The following is a 23,128-nucleotide window of genomic DNA, read 5'->3' on the forward strand; positions in this document are numbered from 1 at the left end:
TCAAACAGAGCAAGATATAATGGATTCCATACACACACTCACACACACACTCATATTGGGAAAATTGGAACAATTCTAAGTGGTTTAGTTCAAAATTGCAATGCATATCATTTTATTTTATTTTATTTTTGGTCTTTGTTTTTTTATATGAAAGAATAAACAGAAATGCTACTTCATATTTACTGTAATGGTTTGAAGAACATATAACAAGAAATGCTGGGTCAAACCGTAAGTCCATCTTTTGAAGCATCTTCTTTTCATAGTGGCCAACCCGATGTCCCAATGAAAAATCAATAAACAAGATATAAGTGAAAACAGCCCTACGTAGTTTGGAGCCAAAATTTCCAAACCTCCTACCGCCCTGTTTTATTTACATTAAGATTTACATAACATCCTGATCTTTGTTTTTTTTTACAGTGATACTATTTAATCTTTTTATTTTGGAATATGAATAATGGCAATAAAGTAGATTAACTAGGTGTCCAGTCCATATAAATCTTGCTTCTAGAATCATCCATGGACCCTAAAGTATTATGAGCAGGATGACATTTCATAGATAATTCTCCCAGTTTAGACTATCAGAGCCTGGTGCCTTCTAGATACGTTAGGCCTACTGCAGCCAGAATTCCCCTGCAAGAAGTTACATTAAGATGTCCAGCCCAACTAACTATAATATTAACCCAGTTAACAGTAAAGCCAAGTAGACATTTGTAATTAACAGCCGGGGGGCTTTTTAGAAGGTAGAACTAACTTTATTCCTCTAATTCCTGGGTGTCAAACCCGCGGCATCACGTTGCCGTCATATGACGTATTGTGACAATTTTTCCATTCGTGTAGCTAGGGTGGGCGTGGCCTGTGCCTGACTCATCCGGCCTGCAGGCCTCCAGTTTGACACCCCTGATCTAACTCATTTAACTTGGAATTTACCCAGTTTGCTGAATTATAAACCAATCAAATAGCCTGGATTGAGTCAACATACTAAATCACTAAAACCAAACAAACAAAACCAAGAACAAGATTATTCAACTAAACTTGATTGTGCACATATATTCACTTGATCCTGTAGGTGTTCATTGTAAGATGCTCAACGAATACAATCTATACAGGATCCTCAATGATCACAGTTAAGTGTTAGACTCTATCTTCCACAGCCAACACCCCCCAGTGGTATTGACCTAATTGTCAGGGGATGTGGTTGTGATTCTACATATAGGTAGTCTTTCGGTTGTGACAGCTATTGGAACTAGGATACCATTGCTATTGGTGTGATCATAAAATGTGGCCTCATGTGACCACATCAGTTAGGAATCCAATCCTGGCAGTTGCTATTGTAACCCCAAGATTTGCAGGTCATTAAGCAGAAAGAGGTTGTAGTCCGAGGTAAGAAACATAGGGGCACCACAGAGGTGCATGAGGAATGGGGGGGGAATGTCTTGGGAGGGATGGGAGAGGCTTTGTGCAGGTCTGGAGAGAACCTGGGAAGAGATTTCTGTAGGAAAGCTCTGCTTTCCCTGGCCCCTCCCTCCCTTTATAGAGCAGAGAGATTGGAGAGGAAGCAATTTCAAGAGAGTAAGTGTCAGCCTCTGCTTCGCTGCTGCTTTTCAGCTGCCATTGAAACGGGGAGGGGGGGCATGGTATTTGGGAGGGGAATCATTATGTACTGGAGGATTGTTAATAGGAGTTATTCTGACCATCTCTCTGTGCATGTGGAAGAAGGGAGTTTCCCGCCGAGGCCAACTGCCCAGCATTCCAACCTGATGATGATTTTTGAAGACATCTCCCACCTGACGGTTGGGTGAATTATTATTGGACTATGAACTGGGGTGCCAAGAGGAGGGAATTGAATCATACATGATATCTATTGCTTTCGCGCCTTTTTACTCAGACTCAGCTTTGCTTTGCTTCTCATCGTTTGTAATTAGTAAAAGTACACTTAATTCTGAAACATGGAGTTGAGTGGTTTCTTTCTTGATTATTAAACGAAGAGGCACCTGACATTAAGTTATTTGCTCTTCTATACATTGAAAAAAAAATGCAATTGCACCAGAAACCAAAAAAGGTCAGACAAAGGAGAGATTGCCCATATAAATAGATTGCTTTCTCTCTCATCTTTGGAGAATAGAGAGGAAGGGCTTGCAAGAGAGTAAGCTACTCACATAACCCCCTCGTGGTCCCAACCCCAGGCTGCCAGCATGATCACATTGCTTTTGATTCGTGGAAGAACAAAGAACATACCCTTGTCTTTCTCTCCAATCTCTGTGCTCTGCAGTAGGGGGGAAGTTCAGGCAAAGGAAGATTGTCCACAGAAATCACTTGGGGTTTTTTCCCCTGTCTTCCTCATAGAACAGAGAGATGGGAGAAAGAGTGATTGCAAGAGAGGAAGCTGTTTATATGGCGTGCCAATTACTCTCAGCTCCAGCATGATTGCATTGCTTTTGATGTGTACAAGACAAGTGAGCAGGCACTGGAGCATTCCAAGGGCAGTTGGGAGGCAAAGAAAAGCTGAAGGTGTGAAACTGATTAGTTTTGTCTCTTTCCAGTCAGAAAGTACAGTCATGGCCATGTGATTTCCCATTTAAACCACTTAGTGGTGCAATTGCCTGTCCCAATTAGGGTTGTTAAACGAGGACTATCTGTATAGGATAATATAATATATAGGCTTCGTAATAAGCAATGTTCCCTCTAATTTTTTTTTCAGTGTGAGCGGAAAAGTATAGTGTTTGAGCGGCACATTTTCATGCCTGAGCACCTGAATTTTTTTCACAGATGTCACCTAAGACAACAACGAAATCAGTATTATTTGAAACTCAAAGTTATGTTTATTCAAGGTACCCGCTTAATTAAAAGTGTTATATAATATCAGTATCACTTAACAACGGTCCTGCTTAGCAACCAAAATGTTGGCTCAGAAACTCTGGCATTGAAGCGTGCAAGTCTTAAAGCTGTCAAGTTACAAGACCCTCGCACCCCTAACCCTTTAGGAAAAAAAACCCAGGGGTCTTCAAACCTGACAGCTTTAAGCCTTGTGGACTTCAACTCCCAGAATTCCTCCTCCAGTCATGTTGCAGCAACGTCATCTGCGTGGATCTGCTCCATCTTCGGTTTTTTCACAGGAGGCAGGGCTGCTGCTGAAGATGCCAACGAGCTCCCGCCGCCACTAGAACATGCATTTGTTTAGCATGACATAGAATAGTCTTTCAACCAGAAGTATGGAATAAAAGAGAGACTGATAAATATTAAAAAAAATAAAACCAAAAAGCAGCTATTTATTTGAGTTCTAGATAAACATTTAGTTCAGAAGAGATTAGAATAGAACAGAGAAAGAATAGAATATAGAGAATACAATAGAAATAGAATTGGAAGGGACCTTGGAGGTCTTCTAGTCCAACTCCCTGCTTAGGCAGGAAACCCTACACCACTTAAGACAAATGGCTATCCCACATCTTCTTAAAGACTTCCAGTGTTGGGGCATTCACAACTTCTGGAGGCAAGCTGTTCCGTTAATTGTTTTAACTGTTAGGAATTTTCTCCTTAGTTCTAAGTTTCTTCTTTCCTTGATTAGTTTCCACCCATTGCTTCTTGTCCTGCCCTCAGGTGCTTTGAAGAATAGCTTGACTCCCTCTTTTTTTGTGGCAACCCCTGAGATATTGGAAGACTGCTATCATGTCTCCCCAATTCCTTCTTTTCATTATACCCAGTTCTTGCAACCATTCTTCATATGTTTTAGCCTCCAGTCCCCTAATCGTAGAATAGAATGACAGAAGGGACCTTGGAGGTCTTCTAGTCCAACCCCCTGCCTAGGCAGGAAACCCTACACTACTTAAGACAAACGGTTATCCAAAATCTTCTTTAAAACTTCCAGTGTTGGAGCATTCCCAACTTCTGGAGGCAAGTTGGTCCATTGGTTAATTGTTCTCACTGTCAGGAAATTTATCCTTAGTTCTAGGTTGCTTCTCTCCTTGATTAGTTTCCATCCATTGCTTCTTGTCCAGCCTTCAGGTGCCTTGGAGAATAGTTTGACTCCCTCTTCTTTGGAGCAACCCTGGGCCCTGAGATATTGGAAGACTGCTATCATGTCTCCCCTAGTCCTTCTTTTCATCAAACTGGACATACCCAGTTCCTACAACCGTTCTTTATATGTCAATATCATTTAGACAAAGTTGATCCCCTTATTCTCCACTCCAGAACCTTGGAGTTTGAAGTTCTTTGGTTCTCTTCTCCCACCCTCTGTGTTCCCACGAGGGGATTAGCATCATAGCTCAACTGCCCCCCTCCCACCCATAAAGACCAGGAGAGCATCGCTGCGCATAGCCAAATGCTACCATAGCAACTATGGCGTTGTCTGATGTCTTTCTTGCACGCTAAGATGGACTGACGGGGTGAAGCATAGCTTGCATTGTCCCTAGTGCGGATTCTTTTCCCAGCCTTGGTCACTTTACGAGGGGTGGACTTCAGTTCCCAGAATTCTTCAGCCAGGGAAATTCTGGGAGCTGAAGTCCTCTGTCCCTCCCTTATTCCTGTTTCCTTTTCCTTCATTATATTCAACTGTTTCAATATTAAGTGTAATTCTTCCTTCCTAACATTTTTCCATTTTTTTCCTTATATTCTTTTCCATTTCAACATTGTCTTTGTTCCTTCCATTCTTTCTTCCTTCTTTCAATCCTTCCAATATTTTTTCCTTCATTCCCTTGTCTGTTTCAATATTAAGTACATTTCTTCCTTTCTTCCTATACTTTTTTCCATTTTCTTCCTTATATTCTTTTCCATTTCAACATTGTCTTCCTTTTTTCCTTCCTTCCTTCCTATACGTCTTTCCATTTTCTTCCTTATATTATCTTTTCTGTTTCAACAGTCTTTGTTTCTTTCTTTCTTCCTTCCTTCCTTCCTTCCTTCCTTCCCTTCCTATACTTCTTCTTTCATTCATTATATTTTCTTTTCCATTTCAATATTAAGTGTAATTCTTTGTTCCTCCTTCCTTCTTTCAATCCTTCCAATACTTTTTCCTTCATTCTCTTTTCCTTCAATATTAAGTGCAATTCCTTCCTTCCTTCCTTCCTTCCTTCCTTCCTTCCTTCCTTCCTTCCTTCCTTCCTTCCTAAGTTATTTCCATTTTCTTCCTTATATAATATTTTCTGTTTCAACATAAAGTGCCTTCCTTCCTTCCCTCCCTCCCATCCCTTTCTTTATGTTTTCTTCATGCTTTCTTTTCTTTTTCCTCTGCTCTTTTTAAATCCCCCCCCCTTCTTCTCCTCCTCTACATTTAGGTTGGATTAGTTTGTACAACGGTCATCAAACTTCTGAAGTAAAAATAAATAAATAAATCATATTTAAGAAGAAGAAGAAAAAGGAAGACGTTTTTAGTTAAGTCAAACGTTTTAATAAAAGTTTCATCTTTTAAGATTTGTCCAACACATCCAATTGTAACCTTAACAGTAAAGAATATCACCCCAGCTGCTAAAGGTTCAACCAGTCTGAGAACCATTGAAAAGACAACAGTGCAAAATCCAAAAGACACAACTTCCTCACCGCCATTGCTTTGGTACCAAATCTTTGAGGAAGGGGCTCCAGAAAGAAGGAGGAGGAGGAGGGAACCAAAGAGAGGCTTTTACCGAGTCTGCGCCCCACAGCCAGGACCGTCCTTGCGCCTCAAGCCGCGTTTCTTCCCGCAAAGCCCTTCGGGCAACCCGAGAGTTCCGCTTGACGCCAGAAGGGCTTTGCAGGAAGAAACGCGGCGTTTCTTCCTGCAAAGCCCTTCTGGCGTCAAGCGGAACTCTCGGGTTGCCCGAAGGGCTTTGCGGGAAGAAACGCGGCTTGAGGCGCAAGGACGGTCCTGGCTGTGGGGCGCAGACTCGGTAAAAGCTCTCTTTGGTTCCCTCCTCCTCCCCCTCCTTCCACAGTTTGTGTGACGCTGCCGCCAGGCTGAGAGCTGCCGCTGAAACAAGTTTGGGGAGGTCCTTTGCAGGCGGCCAGTTCTAGCCGCCTGCAAAGGACTTCCCCACGTTTGCTTTGAAAGAAACCTCTGCGCGGGAGTTAGAAACCTCTGCGCGAGGGTTTTTTGCCATGTGCGCGGCCGCGCGGCCGCGCACCTTAGAGGGAACAGTGGTAATAAGTGATAAGGTAGAAGTTAGGATGATAAGTAAAGTTTGTTAAATGTTATACTGTAGTTAAAAGCCTCCCTGAAAATCCAGGGAAGATAAAGGTGCCTCCTGTTTCAAATGTAAGTTTGAGTTTGAGTTGAGTTGAGTTTGAGTTTATTGGTCTTGTATGCCGCCCACTCCCAAAGGACTCCGGGCGGCTTACAATAAACAAGGGAAGGGGATAAATAAACAAAACAACACTTTAAAATATACAACATTCACAGTTACCGTGGGGCTGGATATTTCACAAGCCCCCCAGCCTGTTGCAGCAGCCAGGACTTGGTGGCTTTGCGGAAGGCTGGGAGGGTAGTAAGGGTCCGAATCTCCATGGTGAGGTTGTTCCAAAGGGCCGGAGTTGCAACAGAGAAGGCTCTCCCCCAGGGAGTCGCCAGCCGACATTGGGTGGCAGATGGAATCCGGAGGAGACCTAACCTGTGAGATCTAATCGGTCTATGGGAGGTAATCGGCAGGAGGCGATCTCTCAGGTACCCAGGTCCGATGCCATGTAGGGCTTTATAGGTGACGACCTGCACCTTGAAGCGGGTCCGGAGACTAATGGGTAGCCAGTGCAGCTCGCAGAGGATAGGTGTGACGTGGGTGTACCTAGGTGCACCCACAATCGCTCGCGCGGCTGCGTTCTGGACTAACTGAAGTCTTCGAACACTCTTCAAGAGCAGCCCCAAGTTTAAGATGAACAAGAATTCCTCTGATATTTCTAAAGAAAAATAATTACTTTTCTACTCTGGAAAGATTTTTCCTTCATTGATTTCTATAACTCTATTCAGGTATACCTATACACCTGAATGGAATACTGTGTACAGTTTATCCTTTTAGATAAAACAAAGTAAAACTTTTCAGAGATGGGCCATTCAGAGCAAATCACGGATTCCTGACTGTACACGGGATTCCAAGAAAAGTTATATATGTATACACTACGCAAATTATTGCTGTGTTTTCCAATTTCTAGGGCAGGTAATCAATTTCAGATAAAACCAATTAAAACAAAACTATGCCTATCTAGGAACCAAGGTAGTTGTCACTAGAGTCCAATAGTTCTTTTTTAAAAAATATTGCAGAAAGTATCACATTTCATCTTAGGGGCTATTGGTCCATGTTGCAATACAATTCCTTTTTCTCCCATTTCCTGCTTTTCCTCACAGCTGTCCCACAGAATTACTGGCAGACAGACAATAAAAAAAAAAACTTGGGAGAGAAAAAGAAGGATGAAGAGGTACAGCGAGAACAACTCTATTTATCTATTTACATATTTATTACTAGGATTTCTGTGAGGCTATATTTCAAAATGACTCTGAACAGCATACAACAGGAAAAAGGATGAAGACATCAAACAGCGACAAGCTATGTGTTATCATAGCACTAAAGTAATGGAGATACTTCATATCATAAAAGTAAACTTAACATCCCCCAATGCTCTCTTCCAGAGTGAGATTTCCATCTCATATTGGAAACTCATGCAGAGAGGAGGCAATTCTTACAGGTGGTAGCAAGTTATTCTACCACATGGGTGCTACCATTGAAAAGACCCTGCTCTTGGCCCCCTATAGAGAGAATTTCTTCAAATGCGAGCCTCAGCAAAGTAGGTTTCCAAGAACACACAGGGCTGGCAGATTCACTTTGAAACATGTGATATGAAAATAGCCAGGACTTATAATAGGCTGCAAGAACAACCTTGAATGAAAGGTGGGAGAGCCACAGCCTCAACCAGAGGTGTCAAACTTGATTTCATAGAGCAGTGTTTCTCAACCTTGGCTACTTGAAGATGTCTGGACTTCAACTCCCAGAATTCCCCAGCCAGCATTCGCTGGCTGGGGAATTCTGGGAGTTGAAGTCCAGACATCTTCAAGTGGCCAAGGTTGAGAAACACTGTCATAGAGGGCCACATCAGGGTTGTATTTGACTTTGGGGGGAGGGGGGGTGTAGCCAGCTCAACATCACTTGTGTCAGGGGTGCCTGTGGTGGCCCGAGCACTCTGCCAGCAAAAAGCGGGCTCCCAAACTCCATTTTTGGCTGCCACGGCCTCCCGAGCTCCGTTTTCGCTGGCAAAGGGTTGCAGGAGGCTGTCATAGGCAAAAATGGAGCTCGGGAGCCCATTTTTACTGGCAGAGACAGTATAGGCTGATCCTTCATTGTTTCCAGAGTAACCCTGTGGGCAAGATGTAAGTACCCCACAGGCTGGTTCCAGCCCGCAGGCCAGGGGTGGGTTCTGGCAGTCACTACTTCCGGTTTGCTCAGGGCCACGCCGTGCGCATGCACACGCAGTACAATAAAAATAGTTCAGCTCATGTGCAGAAGCAAAAAACAAGATGGCAACGTCTATAGCGCCTCCCGGAGAACCGGTTCGGGGGCATGGCAGGCTGGGTTTCTGCCGGTTCCAGTGACCCAGGCTGCCAAACTACTACCGGTTCAGCTGAACCGGTAGGAACCCACGGGCCTTGAGTTTGACACCCCTGGCCTAGACAATGATCTGATTCCAAAGCAGGAAAGGGGATGGAGAAAGAGACCCTCTCTAGTTCTCTGGTATGTAAAGAAACAGGAGGTGGGAAGTGCTTTCAGACTTGCAAGATTCTATTACTTCAACTTTACAATAAAGATACAATAGTATTTTTGGTTTTGGATTCCTGTTCTGGACTACCTTGAAGTCCCGACATGCCCTGAACTGTACAGATTTTACAAAGTGATCACTAGTACTTTAAATTGTATACAAAAACTGATTGACAGAGTGCAACTCTTGGCGCAGAAGTGTTACATGAGCAAAATCTCAAGATTACCCAGACTTTTGGTATAGAGATTTAGAAAGATAACCTTGATAGAATATTTTTCCATTCAATCTGGGACTGTGTGGAGAAGGCTTAACAGTTTTCTTAGCAAAGTTTTTCAGAAGTGGTTTGTCATGGCCTCTTTCCTAGGCCTGGAGAGAAAGTGACTAAGCCAAGATCTCCTAGTTGGCTTTGTGTCAAAGGCGGGACTAGAACTCACAGTCTCCTGATTTCTAGTCTGGTGCCTTAACCACTACCCCAAACTAACTCTCCATATAGAAATATACAAGAACCCTAACCTAAATAAAAGCATTTTTAAAGCCTAGAAATGACACAGGCAGACACCTCTCTAATTCCATGGAACATGTGAAGGGTGAGGAAATACAACACAATCAGACTTGCAAGAGTCTATTATTATAGCTAATAATTAATCAATGGAATGGCTTTCTTCCAGAAATTGTGAGTGCTCCAGGTTTTAAGAGATTGGACAACCATTTGTCTGAAATGGTATAGAGTTTCCTGCTTGAGCAGGGGGTTGGACTAGAAGACCTCCAAGGTTTCTTCCAACTCTTGTCATTCTGGGAAGCCACCTCTGAAAATGTTGCCAAGTAAATTATAGAGATTACTGTAATTCAGGCAATGGCCAAGAATCCAGACTGACTCATAGCTTACTGTTTTAAAAAATTCTCCAGTAGGACAAGAGTCTTCTGCAGCTTGAATAGGAGAATGCATGGCCCCTACTTTTCTCTCCTACCAAAGGAAAATAAATCAGTAGCTGGGAATCACATTCCTATCCTCCCTTGACACTGATTCCCATTTGGAAAATCAATATTTTTGTTTTTCATGCTTTTTCATCCACGGCAGAGGTGGGTTCCTACTGGTTTGGACTGGTTTGGCCGAACCGGTAGTGATTTGCCAGTCTGCGTTGCCGGACTGGCAGCGACCCAGGCCTGCCACGCCTCCGAACTAGTTCCCCGGTTGGCACAGCATGTTTTTCCCCCATTTTTTAATGTTCCATTTATGGGCAAGTGTGCACACGCATGGAGCAAAATTGCACACACATCAAACTGGCAGTAATGCCAGCTACAACCCATCCCTGATCCACAGCAATTAAAACTCTATACATAGTTCTCAACTTACGACCACAATTGAGGCTAGAATTTGTTGTTAAGCAAAGCAGTTGTTAAGTGAGTCACACCCATTTTACAACCTTTTTTGCAATGGTTGCTAAGAGAATCATTGTAGTTGTTAAATAGGTAATAAAACCGTCAAGCAAATCCAGCTCTTCCATTGACTTAGCCTGCCAGAAGCCAGCTCAGATCATAAATGATGATCACATGACCCCAGGATTCTGCAACCATGGTAAAGACATACAACATGTCAAGCAACTGAATTTTGATCATGTGACCTGGGGATGCTGTAGTCTTAAGTGCGAGGACTGGCTGCAAGTCACATTTTCAGTGCCACTGTAACTCTCAACAGTCACTAAATGGATGACTGTAATTCAAGGACTATCTGTATGCGTTTTTCATACTTCCCTCATTTCAGGGGTGGGTTTCAACCGGTTCGCAGCGGTCCCCGCGAACCGGTTGGTCGGCGAACCCGGAAGTAAGTAACTTCCGGGAACGGCGAAGGGCCCACCCGCCCGCCCGCCCGCGCTCCTTACCGGTCTTTGAAGGCTTCTGCGCTTCCACGCAGGCGCATGGCACATACAGCACCTGCGCGATTCTCCGCGAGCAGCTGGATGGCACATACAGCGCCTGAGCGAGTCTCCGCGAGCAGCTGGAGCATCGTGCAGGCGCTAAGACACATGCGTGAACTGCGCGCGTGCATGAGGACGCCGCCGGCCCCGTTCCAACCAAACCGGTTGGAACGGGATTAGCAACCCACCCCTGCCTCATTTCCATTTGAGAAATACTGCACTAAATATGAAATGAAACAGCTGTGGAAAGAGGGGAGGTGAGAATTCCAGTTCCCAAAACCAACTCTTCCTCCCAAATCAGGGGGTCAGTGAAAATTCTTTCAAGCACAAGCCTGCATATGAAAGTCTTCTTACAAGACAGATGCAAAACTATCTTGTTAATTTTTTATACTCTTAACCACTAAACAAGCTACTTTTTCAATAATTTATACCTGAATGGTGTGTCTAGACATGACATCATTTTAAGATATGCCTGATGCTTTGTGGTCTATTTACAATAACCAGGATGTATAATTGCATTCATTCAGGTCAGTAAAAGGGGTGATTAGTGGGTTAAGGAGTGGAGGAGAAAAATCAAAAACCGCATAACAGCTGTTTTAGGGAATGGCTTTTAAAGACTGTTGTTCTCTCTCAAGGAGGCAGGCCACAAATGTTAGAATCCCCGTTGAATCAGTATTCCTTGCAGTAAGAAGGGACGACAAATACCACAGATAATCTCCAATTCATAAGTAGTTTCTTGTGGATGGTTTACATTAAAGTCAGGAAAGAGAGCCAGTTGCGGTTAATGTAGAATAATCCATGTTTATGGGTGTCGACAGACTGACACTGCAAGGACAAGATCCTGAATGTATTTATAAAATATGATCTTTTGGAGTATTTGCCTTTGAGCAGGGAGTAAGGCAAGATTGTATAAAGGCCCCACCCCCTTCTAGGTGTTTAACGTGTTGATGGACAAACATATAAGGAATATTTGCTGTGCCGTTAGAGGTGCAGTTGCTGGTGACAGGAATGGGTGTGCATTTTTGTACACAGAAGAAGTCATCATTTTGGCTGACAGCTCAAATGATTTGCAGCAAATGTCAGTCATGTCATATGTTGCAGGAAGGAGCACAGATCTGAATATTAATATAGTGAAGATGAAGGTGGCTGTATTTGAGGGGAGAAAGCAAACAAATCCAAGTTATACATAAATGGCAAAAAGCTAGAGCAAGTCAAGGTATTTGTATTGTATTATGTTTATTCAATAAGGTACGTTCACTACCTTGAGTTGACCAAGTATTAAAAAAAAGTGGGATATGATGGAGATGGAGATGGAGATGGAGATGGAGATGGAGATGGAGATGGAGATGGAGATGGAGATGGAGGAGGAGGAGGAGGAGGAGGAGGAGGAGGAGGAGGAGAAGAAGAAGAAGAAGAAGAAGAAGAAGAAGAAGAAGAAGAAGAAGAAGAAGAAGAAGAAGAAGAAGAAGAAGAAGAAGAAGAAGAAGAAGAAACAATAGTGTCTGGAGCAGCTTGTACCTACTTATGAGAACGGATTGTTAAGTATTCTGGAATTCTGCAAGCTATTTGAGAGCATAGCTGAGCTGCAATGGCTATTGTGCCAAACAGCTGAATGGCAGTCAGCAGCATGGCATGATGGCAGTCATGGAACTAACACAGCTGGTGGTTAAAATCACTATAAATAAATAAATAAATAAATAAATAAATAAATAAATAAATAAATAAATAAATAAATACCAGCGCATCATAGCATGTATGTGACAGCATCTGCCATCTTGCCCCCCCCCCTCCCATCCCCTGCAGACATCTCTGGACTCAAATCTACTTATTATCTTTTCTGGTCTTATCTAAATCTTCTATTTTTAAAAATCTTATTAAAGCATGATACCCAGAAAGGACCACATGAAGGAGCCTAATGAAAGCAGAATCAAGTAAAACAATTACTTCCTTGGAAAGAATTGTATGTTTTGTACTAGACAGAAAAACTGTGTGTCAAGGAAAATGTTAGACTACAAACTTTCCCTCATACAGTATATGAAAGTCTTTTTTTAAAGACAGATATAATACAGCTGTTTTAATTTTATTGCCATTAATTCATTAAATAAATTCAGCCTGAAACAGTCACTGTGATCAACATCTGAGATGTTATCATAAGATATTACTATTAAAAATTTTATTTTATATTTTTCATTTCTGATTTTTATTTTCTCCCTTTTCCTTGTTGAACATTTTATATTTCAAGGCAGAAAACTACTATCCTCCCAAAGAGGCAGCAATTACATATTTTGGTCAAAGCAATATATTGAGTGCAAGAAACTAGATCTTTCTCAAATACAAAAGGAAAAACTATTTTGGAAAGCTGCACAGGCAGAAGCAGACTCATCTGCGGAATCTGTCTACCTATTGTCTATGGAGATCCTCAGTCATCCAGGTCATGGTTGTCCCAAAGATGCTTTTTCAAGAGGCAACTGGACTTTCTGGTTTTTCTTTGAAGACGTTTCGCTTCTCATCTAAGAAGCTTCTTTAGCTCTCCAGAGCTCTCCAGAGCTGAAGAAACTTCTTGGATGAGAAGCGAAACATCTTTAAAGAAAAGCCAGAAAGTTCAGTTGCCTCTTGAAAAAGCACCTTTGTCTACTTAATGATTTCAGAACCTGCGTGGAAACCAATCTGATATTGTTTAATAAACACTTCTCAACTGGTCTATTTGCAGGTTTCAGAAAAATTGATTGTTCTTATCTAAGAACAAACACTGTGAAATGTCTATTTGGTGGATGGCACTTCTAAGGACCAATCATTTAAGTATTTAAGAAAATCAGAACAATTTTACTGTATTTCATTTTTATCTTTAATCAAATAAATTCTGCAGATTTTTGAAGCAGTATAAAAGATCCAAGATTAATAGAGGTATCATTCTTAATTCTTTATTTCTGACTTCATATCTTTGTGAAAGGAAAACTATGCCCTCTCCAAAATTAAATTTATAAGTCATTTTACTTTTGCTAAAAATCCAAATGAGGAAAGTAACAGTTTCCTGTGGTCTATTTTTTTGTTTGTTTGACATCTTCAATGTCATTTTTCTTTGAGGTGCAAATTGGTATTTAAGTCAGGATCAGAAGGAGTGTAGGAGTTATATTCAAGTATCAGTGCAGTCTATTCAAGGTGAAGAGACGGGTTAGAACATAGGGCGGTTTTCCGCTCTCCTTTCAGACCTGTTTGAAAAAATTCTCCTTCCACACTTTGCTCTGGGTCTCTATCTTTAAAAAGGAAAAGAGATGTAAAAACAAAACAAAGTTTGCAATTTCATAGAAGAGGCTGGGCTGAATTCTGCTCCTTACCTAGTCTATGGCTGTGCATGTGAGCTCAGCATTCTTCATAAACTACAATTCCCAGAATCCCTTGGGAGAAACCAGGGCAACTAAACTGTTTACATTCTCAAGGGAGAAGCCAAAGCCTTAGTTACCAAACGCAGAGGGAGATGAACCAGGCACAAACTCTGCTGCTTGACGGTCTCATCAAGACAAAGCATGTAGAAAAAGCCGCCCTCATCAGAATTGCCGACATGAATGTGATGGCAGCAACTCCAGGCTTCAATATTCAAAACTGGGCCTTAATCTTCGTCCAAGCCTTCTTCAACAACCAGACCCAAATACGGAAGGAAGGGCAGTACTTTAATGACCGGTATTACAAATGCTACAGAGCAGATGGCAACTCCATCTACCTTAAAGTAAAAGGAGATGGAGTGATCATAGTTAAAACAGGAAGCTTTATCCTGGTTGGAACATATTGCCAAGGTATGTACCCCAGTGTCTGCGTCGAGGCAGTGGAGAAACTAGCAGACTACCTGAGAGCGAAGGGGAACTGAAGAAAGGAAGGAAGAAGGAAAAGAGCAAGAGAACTTTCCACCCCAAATTCTTGCTTGGCACAACCAGGAAAAGAAATGTCCCTTTTTGAACAACACATTGGGTTCCCTGCAGGTCAGGCTCAATGGATATGTCCTTTGGATGCACAGAGGAGGATACCCAGCATCATCATTAAACACTTTCAAAGTATAGACAAGCATCTTGATGTAGACTTGAATTACTATAAGCCTATTTCCAGAGAAGGATATAGCAGGCAAGCATGGATGAAGATGGGGACCATCTCCTTGCTATTAACCTGCAATGAAAGGAAATCGGCTGAGGTTGGCAGAGCTGTTACCACGGCAACCACAGGTGATAAGGCTCAGCTTCCCTTGTTGAGGAAAAGGACCACCAGGTTGCCAAGGCAATTGACCATTGGGCCTCCATGGAGAATTTCCTGTCAGAGCCAGCTCTACCGTTGGACAGAGTAAGGCAACAGGTTGAAAAGGCAGCAAACCATTGTTTCCTTGGTTTTATTCTCAAGAAGAGGCAATTCTGGGATTTTTGCTTTTGCCTCAGTTACAACTTGGGTTGCTTTTGGTCCCCTGCACCTGAACTTGGATGCTAGAAAGATCTGCATTTCCTGCCAGACACAATGTTTTCCATCAAATCTTGGGTGCACATCGTCTTTGCCATGCCCAGTAATAAACAGTGCAGCCTTTTTTCAAGCTGAAGATTGTAACCGGCCACTAGACTGGCACGCCAGGGTTGTGCCACTTTGAAAGCAGACGGGTCCCAACACAAAGGAGTGGGTGAGCAAGGAATGGTCTTAAATTAGAGTTAATGTTCATTTGTAAATGTTCAATAAACATGGTAAATGGTACTCCCTGTCTGAATTATTTTGCTCTTCTCTTTCATTAAGCATTATAGTTGGGGAGGGTGACTTTTGAAGAAGTACAAGCATACCTTTGGGGATATTGTGGGTTTGATTCCAGACCACTGCAATAAAGCAAATATCGCAATAAAGTGAGTCACAGAATTTTTTTGGGTTTCCAAGGGCATATAAAAATTATGTTTACAATCAACTGTAGACTATTAATTGTGCAATAGCATTATGTCTAAAAAAACCAATGTGGATACCTTAATTAAAAAAAGACTTTATTGCTAAAAAGTGCTAATCAACATCTGGGCCTTCAAAACAAGCCATAATTATTTTGTTGGTGGAGGGTCTCGTAAAGCACACACACACAAACACACACATACAGAGAGAGAGATCTGCAAAGCACAATAAAGCATAATGCAATAAAATGAGCTATGCTTGTACAGGGGGCCACACACAAGGCTTCCTAAGTCCATATGTGGCCCCGGGGCATAAAAGTGGTCATCTCTTATATAGAGAGGAATAAATAACCTTTTTTATTCTCATTTTCCATTTTTTCTCTTTCTCATCCTCATCCATTCACCACTTTTGTTTTACCAATACTTTTTTTTTCCTTTCAGCCCTACAGTTTGCTGGAAAAGAGACAAATTTCTTTTGTTATAAATCTTAATTCCCCACCCACCCCCGAGGATGACAAAGTTAGGCCAAGGACTACCTCAGGTATGGAAACTTGGAGGGAAAGCCTGGGATGCAACTTAGAACAATACAATGTCAATAAAATTAGACCATTTTAACATCCGAGTTTCCAAAGCTGGGTTTCTCACCTGGCAGAATCTTCTTTTACCCATACTGGAACACAGAAATAACATGAGAGGAGAAAAGCAAGCAATACAGCATTTAGAATAGTTGTCAATATGTTTTCTTCCATCTGCTATATAAGTTTCTGTACATAGTTTCATTCCAGACAATTAAAAATAATTCTACTTTTAATTGTCTGGAGGAGATCTGGATCTCTTGACTATGTTACAATTAAAAATATTTCTGTTTTTAATTCTCACTAGCGTAGTTAAGAAATCCAGATCTCATCTAAGAAAACCCCCCAGGAGCTGCAATGTAGGAGCTTTAATCCAATCCTACATTATTTAATAATTTTATTAAAGAAATGTTGATTTGACTGTTTCTCCAAGGACTTCGGGAAACACATGGGTTCCTCCCCCTAATTTCCACTTTATTCACAAGGTAAAGGTTCCCCTCGCACATATATGCTAGTCGTTCCTGACTCTAGGGGGCAGTGCTAATCTCTGTTTCAAAGCCGAAGAGCCAGCGCTGCCCGAAGACATTTCCGCGGTCATGTGGCCGGCATGACTAAATGCCAAAGGCACACAGAACACTGTTACCTTCCCACCAAAGGTGGTCCCTATTTTTCTACTTGCATTTTTTACATGCTTTCGAACTGCTAGGTTGGCAGAAGCTGGGACAAGTAACGGGAGCTCACTCCGTTACGCCGCACTAGGGATTAGAGCCATCAAATTGTCAACCTTTCTGATCGACAAGCTCAGCGTCTTAGCCACTAAGCCACCACGTCCCTTCATTCATACAAGAGCTGAAAACAAGACAGACAGAGAGACTACAAACAGGGAGGAAGAGAGAGAAAAAAACCATCCCAGATCACCAGGCTGAGTTTTTCGTTAAAAGCTTAAGTATTTCAGGCCTTCGTTCCAAAATACTTATCCAAGAGGTACAACTTAGATACCACAGATTCCAATAGGCTAAAAGTCATTTCAAATAGATGGTCATATAAATTCACAAATAACATCAGCAATGATCATGAGGAAGAAGAGACCATGCCCGCATACAAATACTCTCCATCCACTTAGTTTCAGTGTCCATCCTACAGTCCGCAAGTTACAAAGGTAATTGGGATGTGGTTGTAAAGCTTGATGTCATATGACTGAATTGCTTAGCAACAACTATCCCAATTGCTGTCAAAGCCTTAGAAATATGTAGGTTGTTAAACAAGGACCTCAACATAACAATGTGGGAAGAAGTGGAATTCCCAGGCAAGCAAACCACCAGGCAATGGGGTGAGTGCTGTGAATGGGTGCTATAGAACACAGGCAAACAGAGGCATGGGTGGGCAGAGGGGCAAGTGCTATAGGTGCTATGAAGTGGGTGGGTGGGCAGGTGCTGCAGGCAGGCACTGTATAGAGCATTGACAGGCAGGCAAATGAGCAGCAAGATCCATCTTCTGCCAGTTTCCCAGTTGCTTAGGCAAAGACAGAACGGAAGGTAGCAAATGGCATTGGTATCACTGCAGGATGCTGCAACTATAGTAATTGTGAGCTGGATGTCAAGTGCTAAAATTGCAATCCCATGAACCACAGGGATGCTGTTAACAGTCGCAACTTAATAGATTGGTCGTAAGTCTCCTTCATTCAGCACTCTGTTGTAACTTTGAAAAGCCGCTGAATAAATGGTTGTAATCTGAGGTCAACATGTATTCTCTAAGAGGGAAAGTTGGAAGCAGATTTCTGCTTTAGCATGGTTCAAATTGCACAGGAGCTTCTACGCACATTCTGATTCCATCAGGTATCCCTGCTACAGTATTTCCTAGTATGCCAAGGATTGTGCGATAAAGATACAAGCAGTCCTCAATTTACAACCATTTGTTTAGTGACTGTTTGAAACGGTTAAAATTTGTGGCAAATTCCATAAAAATACTTAATTGATCTTCAGTCCTGCTTCTTCCCTACATATCACACAGACATACACAGAGAGAGAGATATTCATTTACCTCTGATATTCTGTGATCAAGCTTTAATGACTCTGTAATCCCTTAATTCAGGGTAGGAAAAGGAGAAAAACCTAGGTAATGCAGTTAAAAAATGGGACTTTTAACCTAATACATTATGCAAGATTTCTGCCAGCCAGTCATATTCTCTTTCAAGAGTCTCAAACCTATTTCCCTTCTTTGGTTTTCCATTTTTTTCTTCCACTGTAATTTTCTAGCATTCTGCATTATTTATTTGAAATATATACACATTGTACTTCATAATATAGCTTTCTTAAAGTGGCTTATAAAGACTCTGACCCCATATACTTAATTAGTGGCTTTGAAGAGAAAGCTATCATATTGATCACACTTGGAAAACTGCGTTCAGTTTTGGTCACCACGATGTAGAAAAGATGTGGAGATTCTAGAAAGAGTGCAGAGAAGAGCAACAAAGATGATTAGGGGACTGGAGACTAAAACATATGAAGAGCAGTTGCAGGAACTGAGTATGTCTAGTTTAATAGAAAGAAGGACTAGAGGAGACATGATAGCAGTGTTCCAATATCTCAGGGGTTGCCACAAAGAAGAGGGAGTCAAACTATTCTCCAAAGCACCTGAGGGTAGAACAAGAAGAAGAAAAGCAACTTAGAACTGAGGAGAAATTTCCTGACAGTTAGAACAACTAATCAGTGGAACAGCTTGCCTCCAGAAGTTATGAATGCCCCAACACTGGAAGTCTTTAAGGAGATGTTGGATAGCCATTTGTCTGAAACGATATAGGGTTTCCTGCCCAGGCAGGGGGTTGGACTAGAAAACCTCCAAGGTCCCTTCCAACCCTGCTATTGTATTGTATTGTATTGATCCAGAACAAGTTAGTACCGTGTTTCCCTGAAAATAAGACAGGGTCTTATTTTCTTTTGACCCCTGAAATAAGCACTTGGCCTTATTTTCAGGGAGGTCTTATTATTTTTGAGGTGCAGGAGGTGGTGAGTGTAGTCACCTCATGGCTGTTGCTATGTTGCAATATTTTCAGGGAGGTCTTATTTTCAGGGTAATAGGGGTGAAATTCAGGGGTGAAATTCAGCAGGTTCGGACAGGTTCTGGAGAACCGGTAACAGACATTTTGAGTAGTTTGGAGAACCAGCAAATACCATCTCTGACTGGCCAGAGAGTGGGGTGAGAATGGAGATTTTGCAATATCCTTCACCCAGGAGTGGGGAGAGAATGGAGATTTTGCAATATCCTTCCTTTGCCATGCCCACCAAGCCACACCCACAGAACTGGTAGTAAAAAAATTGAATTTCACCACTGGGGGTAGATAGATTATTTTTACTTCCCAGAGTAGAGTTGATTGGCTCAAAATCATCCAGCTGGCATCCATGGCTGAAGTTCAATCCATTCCTAGTCCAGCACCTTAACTATTACATGATATTGGCTCTCAAAATGTATATAAAAGCATATAAACATAAATATAAAAATGCATTAAATTAAAGTGGTAAACAGCAGAAAGAAAAATTTAAAAACTAAATTGCTGCATGAAGATTAAAGCATTAGAGTTAGAAGTCATAGAAGAATAAAAATGCCTTTCCCCGATGCTGAAAAGATAATAAAATAAGGTCTAAGGCTATCTCACTACAGGAGGGCAATCCAAGGTTGGGCACCCCCACAAAATAAGCTTGTTCCTATGAAATTACCCATTATATGTCACTATGAGAATTATGTGTAGCTGACTTTCCAACAATTATCTCTGCCAAGAGCATGTGCACATTGTTCTTCATATATATAATAAATCAATAAATAAACCTTAGATTGTGTATAATAGATGGGAGGAAGTTTCATTACATGTACTATGCTGGGAATGGTCGTAAAGTATAATTGACATTCGTGATGCCTCTCGATAAAATGAACAAAGCATGATGTACATTTAACTGAATCCAAAGTTGAAATATTGCTCCTGAGAATGGCAAGGTATCATGGCCACTTTTGTAAGCCAAGGCTGAAGAGGATACGGCCTTTAAATATTTATAGAACTACAAGCCAGAGCATTCAAGACCACTGCCCATGCTAGTTGAATCAAACATCTGTCGTGCCAAATGCTCCAACTTTGTGTCAAGCACTTGAAAATGAATTCCAGATCCCTTTTCTCTTTCTTGTAAAATCCTCTTTTGAGAGCCTGATAGCTATTGTAATTTTCAGTGCAGGCAAAGTAGTGAAGCTGAAAAAGCAAAGGAACTACAATTTGGACACCCAGCTATACGAAAGCTCTTCTTTCCACATTGGTGGCTGAAAATGGGGAAATGCTAAATGAAATTTTGCATGATACGAAAACTGGGAATATCTAGTAGGCAAGGAACACAACCAAATGTTGACCAAAATGGAGACATAGGCAAAAGTCCATACAGTAAGATTCCCAGAGGTGGTATGCAGCAGGTTCTGACCAGTTCTGGAGAACCGGTAGCGGAAATTTTGAGTAGTTTGGAGAACCAGTAAATACCACCTCTGATTGGTCCTGCCCCCATCTATTCTTGGCCTCCAGAGTCCCAGCTGATCAGGAGGGAATGGGGATTTTGTAGTAACCTTCTCCTGGAGTGGAGAGGGAATGGAGATTTTACAGTATCCTTCCCTGCCACGCCCACCAAGCCATGTCACTCCCACTAAGCCACACCCACAGAAATGGTAGTAAAAAATGTTGAATCCCACCACTGTTGTATATTTGCTGGCAAGAAATACAAGCATTACTGTAATTATATATGATTATCTTTTGGGTTTATTGTATTATTGTGTTATTTTATTGACTATGTTACCTTGTGCTTGTATACTGCCTAAAGTTCTTGAAACTGAGATACATACATTCCATAAATATATGAATGAGCAGCATAAAGTGCAGTAAATAAATGCATAAATAATCACAAGCAGGAAAAAGATGCCGAAAGTGACACTAAAATTCCACCCAATTTCAAATATTTTCAACCTTTCTGGTTTCTTGGATTCTTAGAAGGAACTAAGATATACACACACTAAGATGACACAGGATTGATCTAGAAAAAAATAGCTATAAAAGCTACAGTTGTTTACACAGGCTTATAAATTCTTAACCAGGTATATGTTTAATGAACCCCTCATATGCTTGCTTTTGGAATTTTTTCACTTCTCCTTGCACTTAAGCATTAAGAATAGGGGTGGTTCTATTATTCTTTGAGATTATGTTGTAGTAGCCAGTGGCAGAAGAAACATTCTGCAGATAGAAGACAGAATGCATTCTGCTATATATAAATATGTCTGAAATGTCTGAAATTCTTTAATTAGAGAGGAGAAAAGTAAAGGTTTTTGGAATAGTATTTACACTACCCAGAATCGAACATAATAGGAAATCTCCATAATGTATCTCAAAAATGCACTGCATGCAAAGAAACTTAACAATAATTCTGGGCAAGAAAAATTGGGCAAGAAAGAGTGAGAAAAAACTCCAAAAGCAAGAATTTAGCCTAGCAAACCACAAGACATATCTACAAGTGTTATTGTTTCCAAAGAAAGTGTGCCAAAAAAAGGGAAGGGCATCCAAAATTATGCTATATTCGTGTTTAATTTGAATCTGTAATTGACTGCATATAAATGTGCATTCAACTTTGCAGGCAAAGGCTTAACTTTCAACCACACTGAAGTTGTGCAAGTTTTGTTTGCTTAGATCAGAGGTGTTACACTCGATTTCATTGAGGGCCACATCAGGGTTGTATTTTACCTGGGGGGGGGGGTTCTGATCAGGGTGGGCGTGGCCAGCTCAATATCACTCGTGTTGGGGGCACCTGTGGTGGCCTGAGGGCTCTGCCAGTAAAAACGGAGCTCGGGAGGACGCAGCCCTCTCAAACTCTGTTTTCACTGGCAGAGAAAACGTGGGCCAATCCTTCGCTGTTTCCAGTCCTTCGCTGGGCCAGATCTAAGCATCCCATGGGCCGGATCCAGCCTATGGGCCTTGAGTTTGACACCCCTGGCTTAGGTAGTCAATGAAAAATACAGTTTGACCAGATGTCCCTAAACATTTTTGTACATTGTTAGAGAACCTGCTATGGTCAAATGAAGAATAGCTATGAAGATCAGTTTCTATGAGAAAATGTAAATAGTGGCAGCAGGAACATCCTTAGCAGAACTGTTTAAATCAGTTCTCTAGAAGTTTTTCGTATTACATTAAACTGCAGGTAGTATGGACGTACCTTTAGGCATATCTGTTCTGACCTAGGCTTCCTGATACAGTAAAATGCACACAATTAAGTCCAAAAATCCTCTTTTTATTTCAAAGGCTATGAATTATATTCATTCACAGCCCGTAATGAGTTCCAAATAGTAGTAAAGAGTTCTACAGCAGGCAGTCAAAGTCCTTCGGGATAAGGCTGATAAGCACCCACCTTTATTTTCTTTGAAAATTGGCAATTAGCTTGGCAAGGCCACATGGAGCAAAGAGTCCAAACAGATTTTCAGAAGATAAACTGACCAGCGTGAGCCAAGTTGCTTTCTGCAAAGGCTCATGTGCCTTTGCTCCTCCTTTATGTCCTATGGGAAGGGCCAATCACCTCCAAACCTTACTCCCAAGTCGTCCCTTCTTTTTAACTGTTCTTGCCTTCTGGCAGCTCTGCGCATACGCGCACTGGGAACAGGGGAGCCTGTTCCTCTGCCTCGCTGCTGTCCGACTCTGGAGGCCCTAGAGGCAGCATATAACTCCCATATGGGCCTGGTCTCCTCTCTGCCTCCAACGCAGAGCCCTCGTCAGAGCCTTCCCCAGACTCCAGGACTGGCCCATGTTCCTCCCCAACCTCCTTGCTGTCTAACTCTGCTGTGATCTCCTCTCCACACGCCACTGGTAGACCACAGCAATACCTTCATAAGAGCTAGTTGCTTCATTCTAGAAAAAAAATATGCTAAGGGAAGTACGTTTGACCCCATATATATCCTGAACTACCACAAAGTCACAGCCTGCAAACTACCCTTCCCAGAATAACCAGGTACAGCAATTGTCGCCCTTGGTGAA

At 41.8% G+C, this 23,128-nt stretch overlaps 2 protein-coding genes across 5 annotated transcripts in view; one reads left to right on the top strand and one right to left on the bottom strand.

The window, feature by feature from the left end:
* The window catches only part of COL26A1 (collagen type XXVI alpha 1 chain), a 211,159-nt gene that overhangs the window by 115,135 nt on the left and 72,896 nt on the right, over positions 1–23,128 (bottom strand). The gene's annotated exons all lie outside the window — the stretch shown is intronic.
* Positions 13,989–15,338, top strand: PFN4 (profilin family member 4). The gene has a single exon (XM_014068726.2). The coding sequence runs from the start codon at positions 14,092–14,094 to the stop codon at positions 14,476–14,478; it is 387 nt and encodes a 128-aa protein (XP_013924201.1). The 5' UTR covers positions 13,989–14,091; the 3' UTR covers positions 14,479–15,338.

Source organism: Thamnophis sirtalis, unplaced genomic scaffold (assembly GCF_051295495.1).
Source record: "Thamnophis sirtalis isolate CommonGarterSnake01/CBP01778 unplaced genomic scaffold, rThaSir2_p1.2 scaffold_6, whole genome shotgun sequence".
Lineage (NCBI taxonomy): Eukaryota > Metazoa > Chordata > Lepidosauria > Squamata > Natricidae > Thamnophis > Thamnophis sirtalis.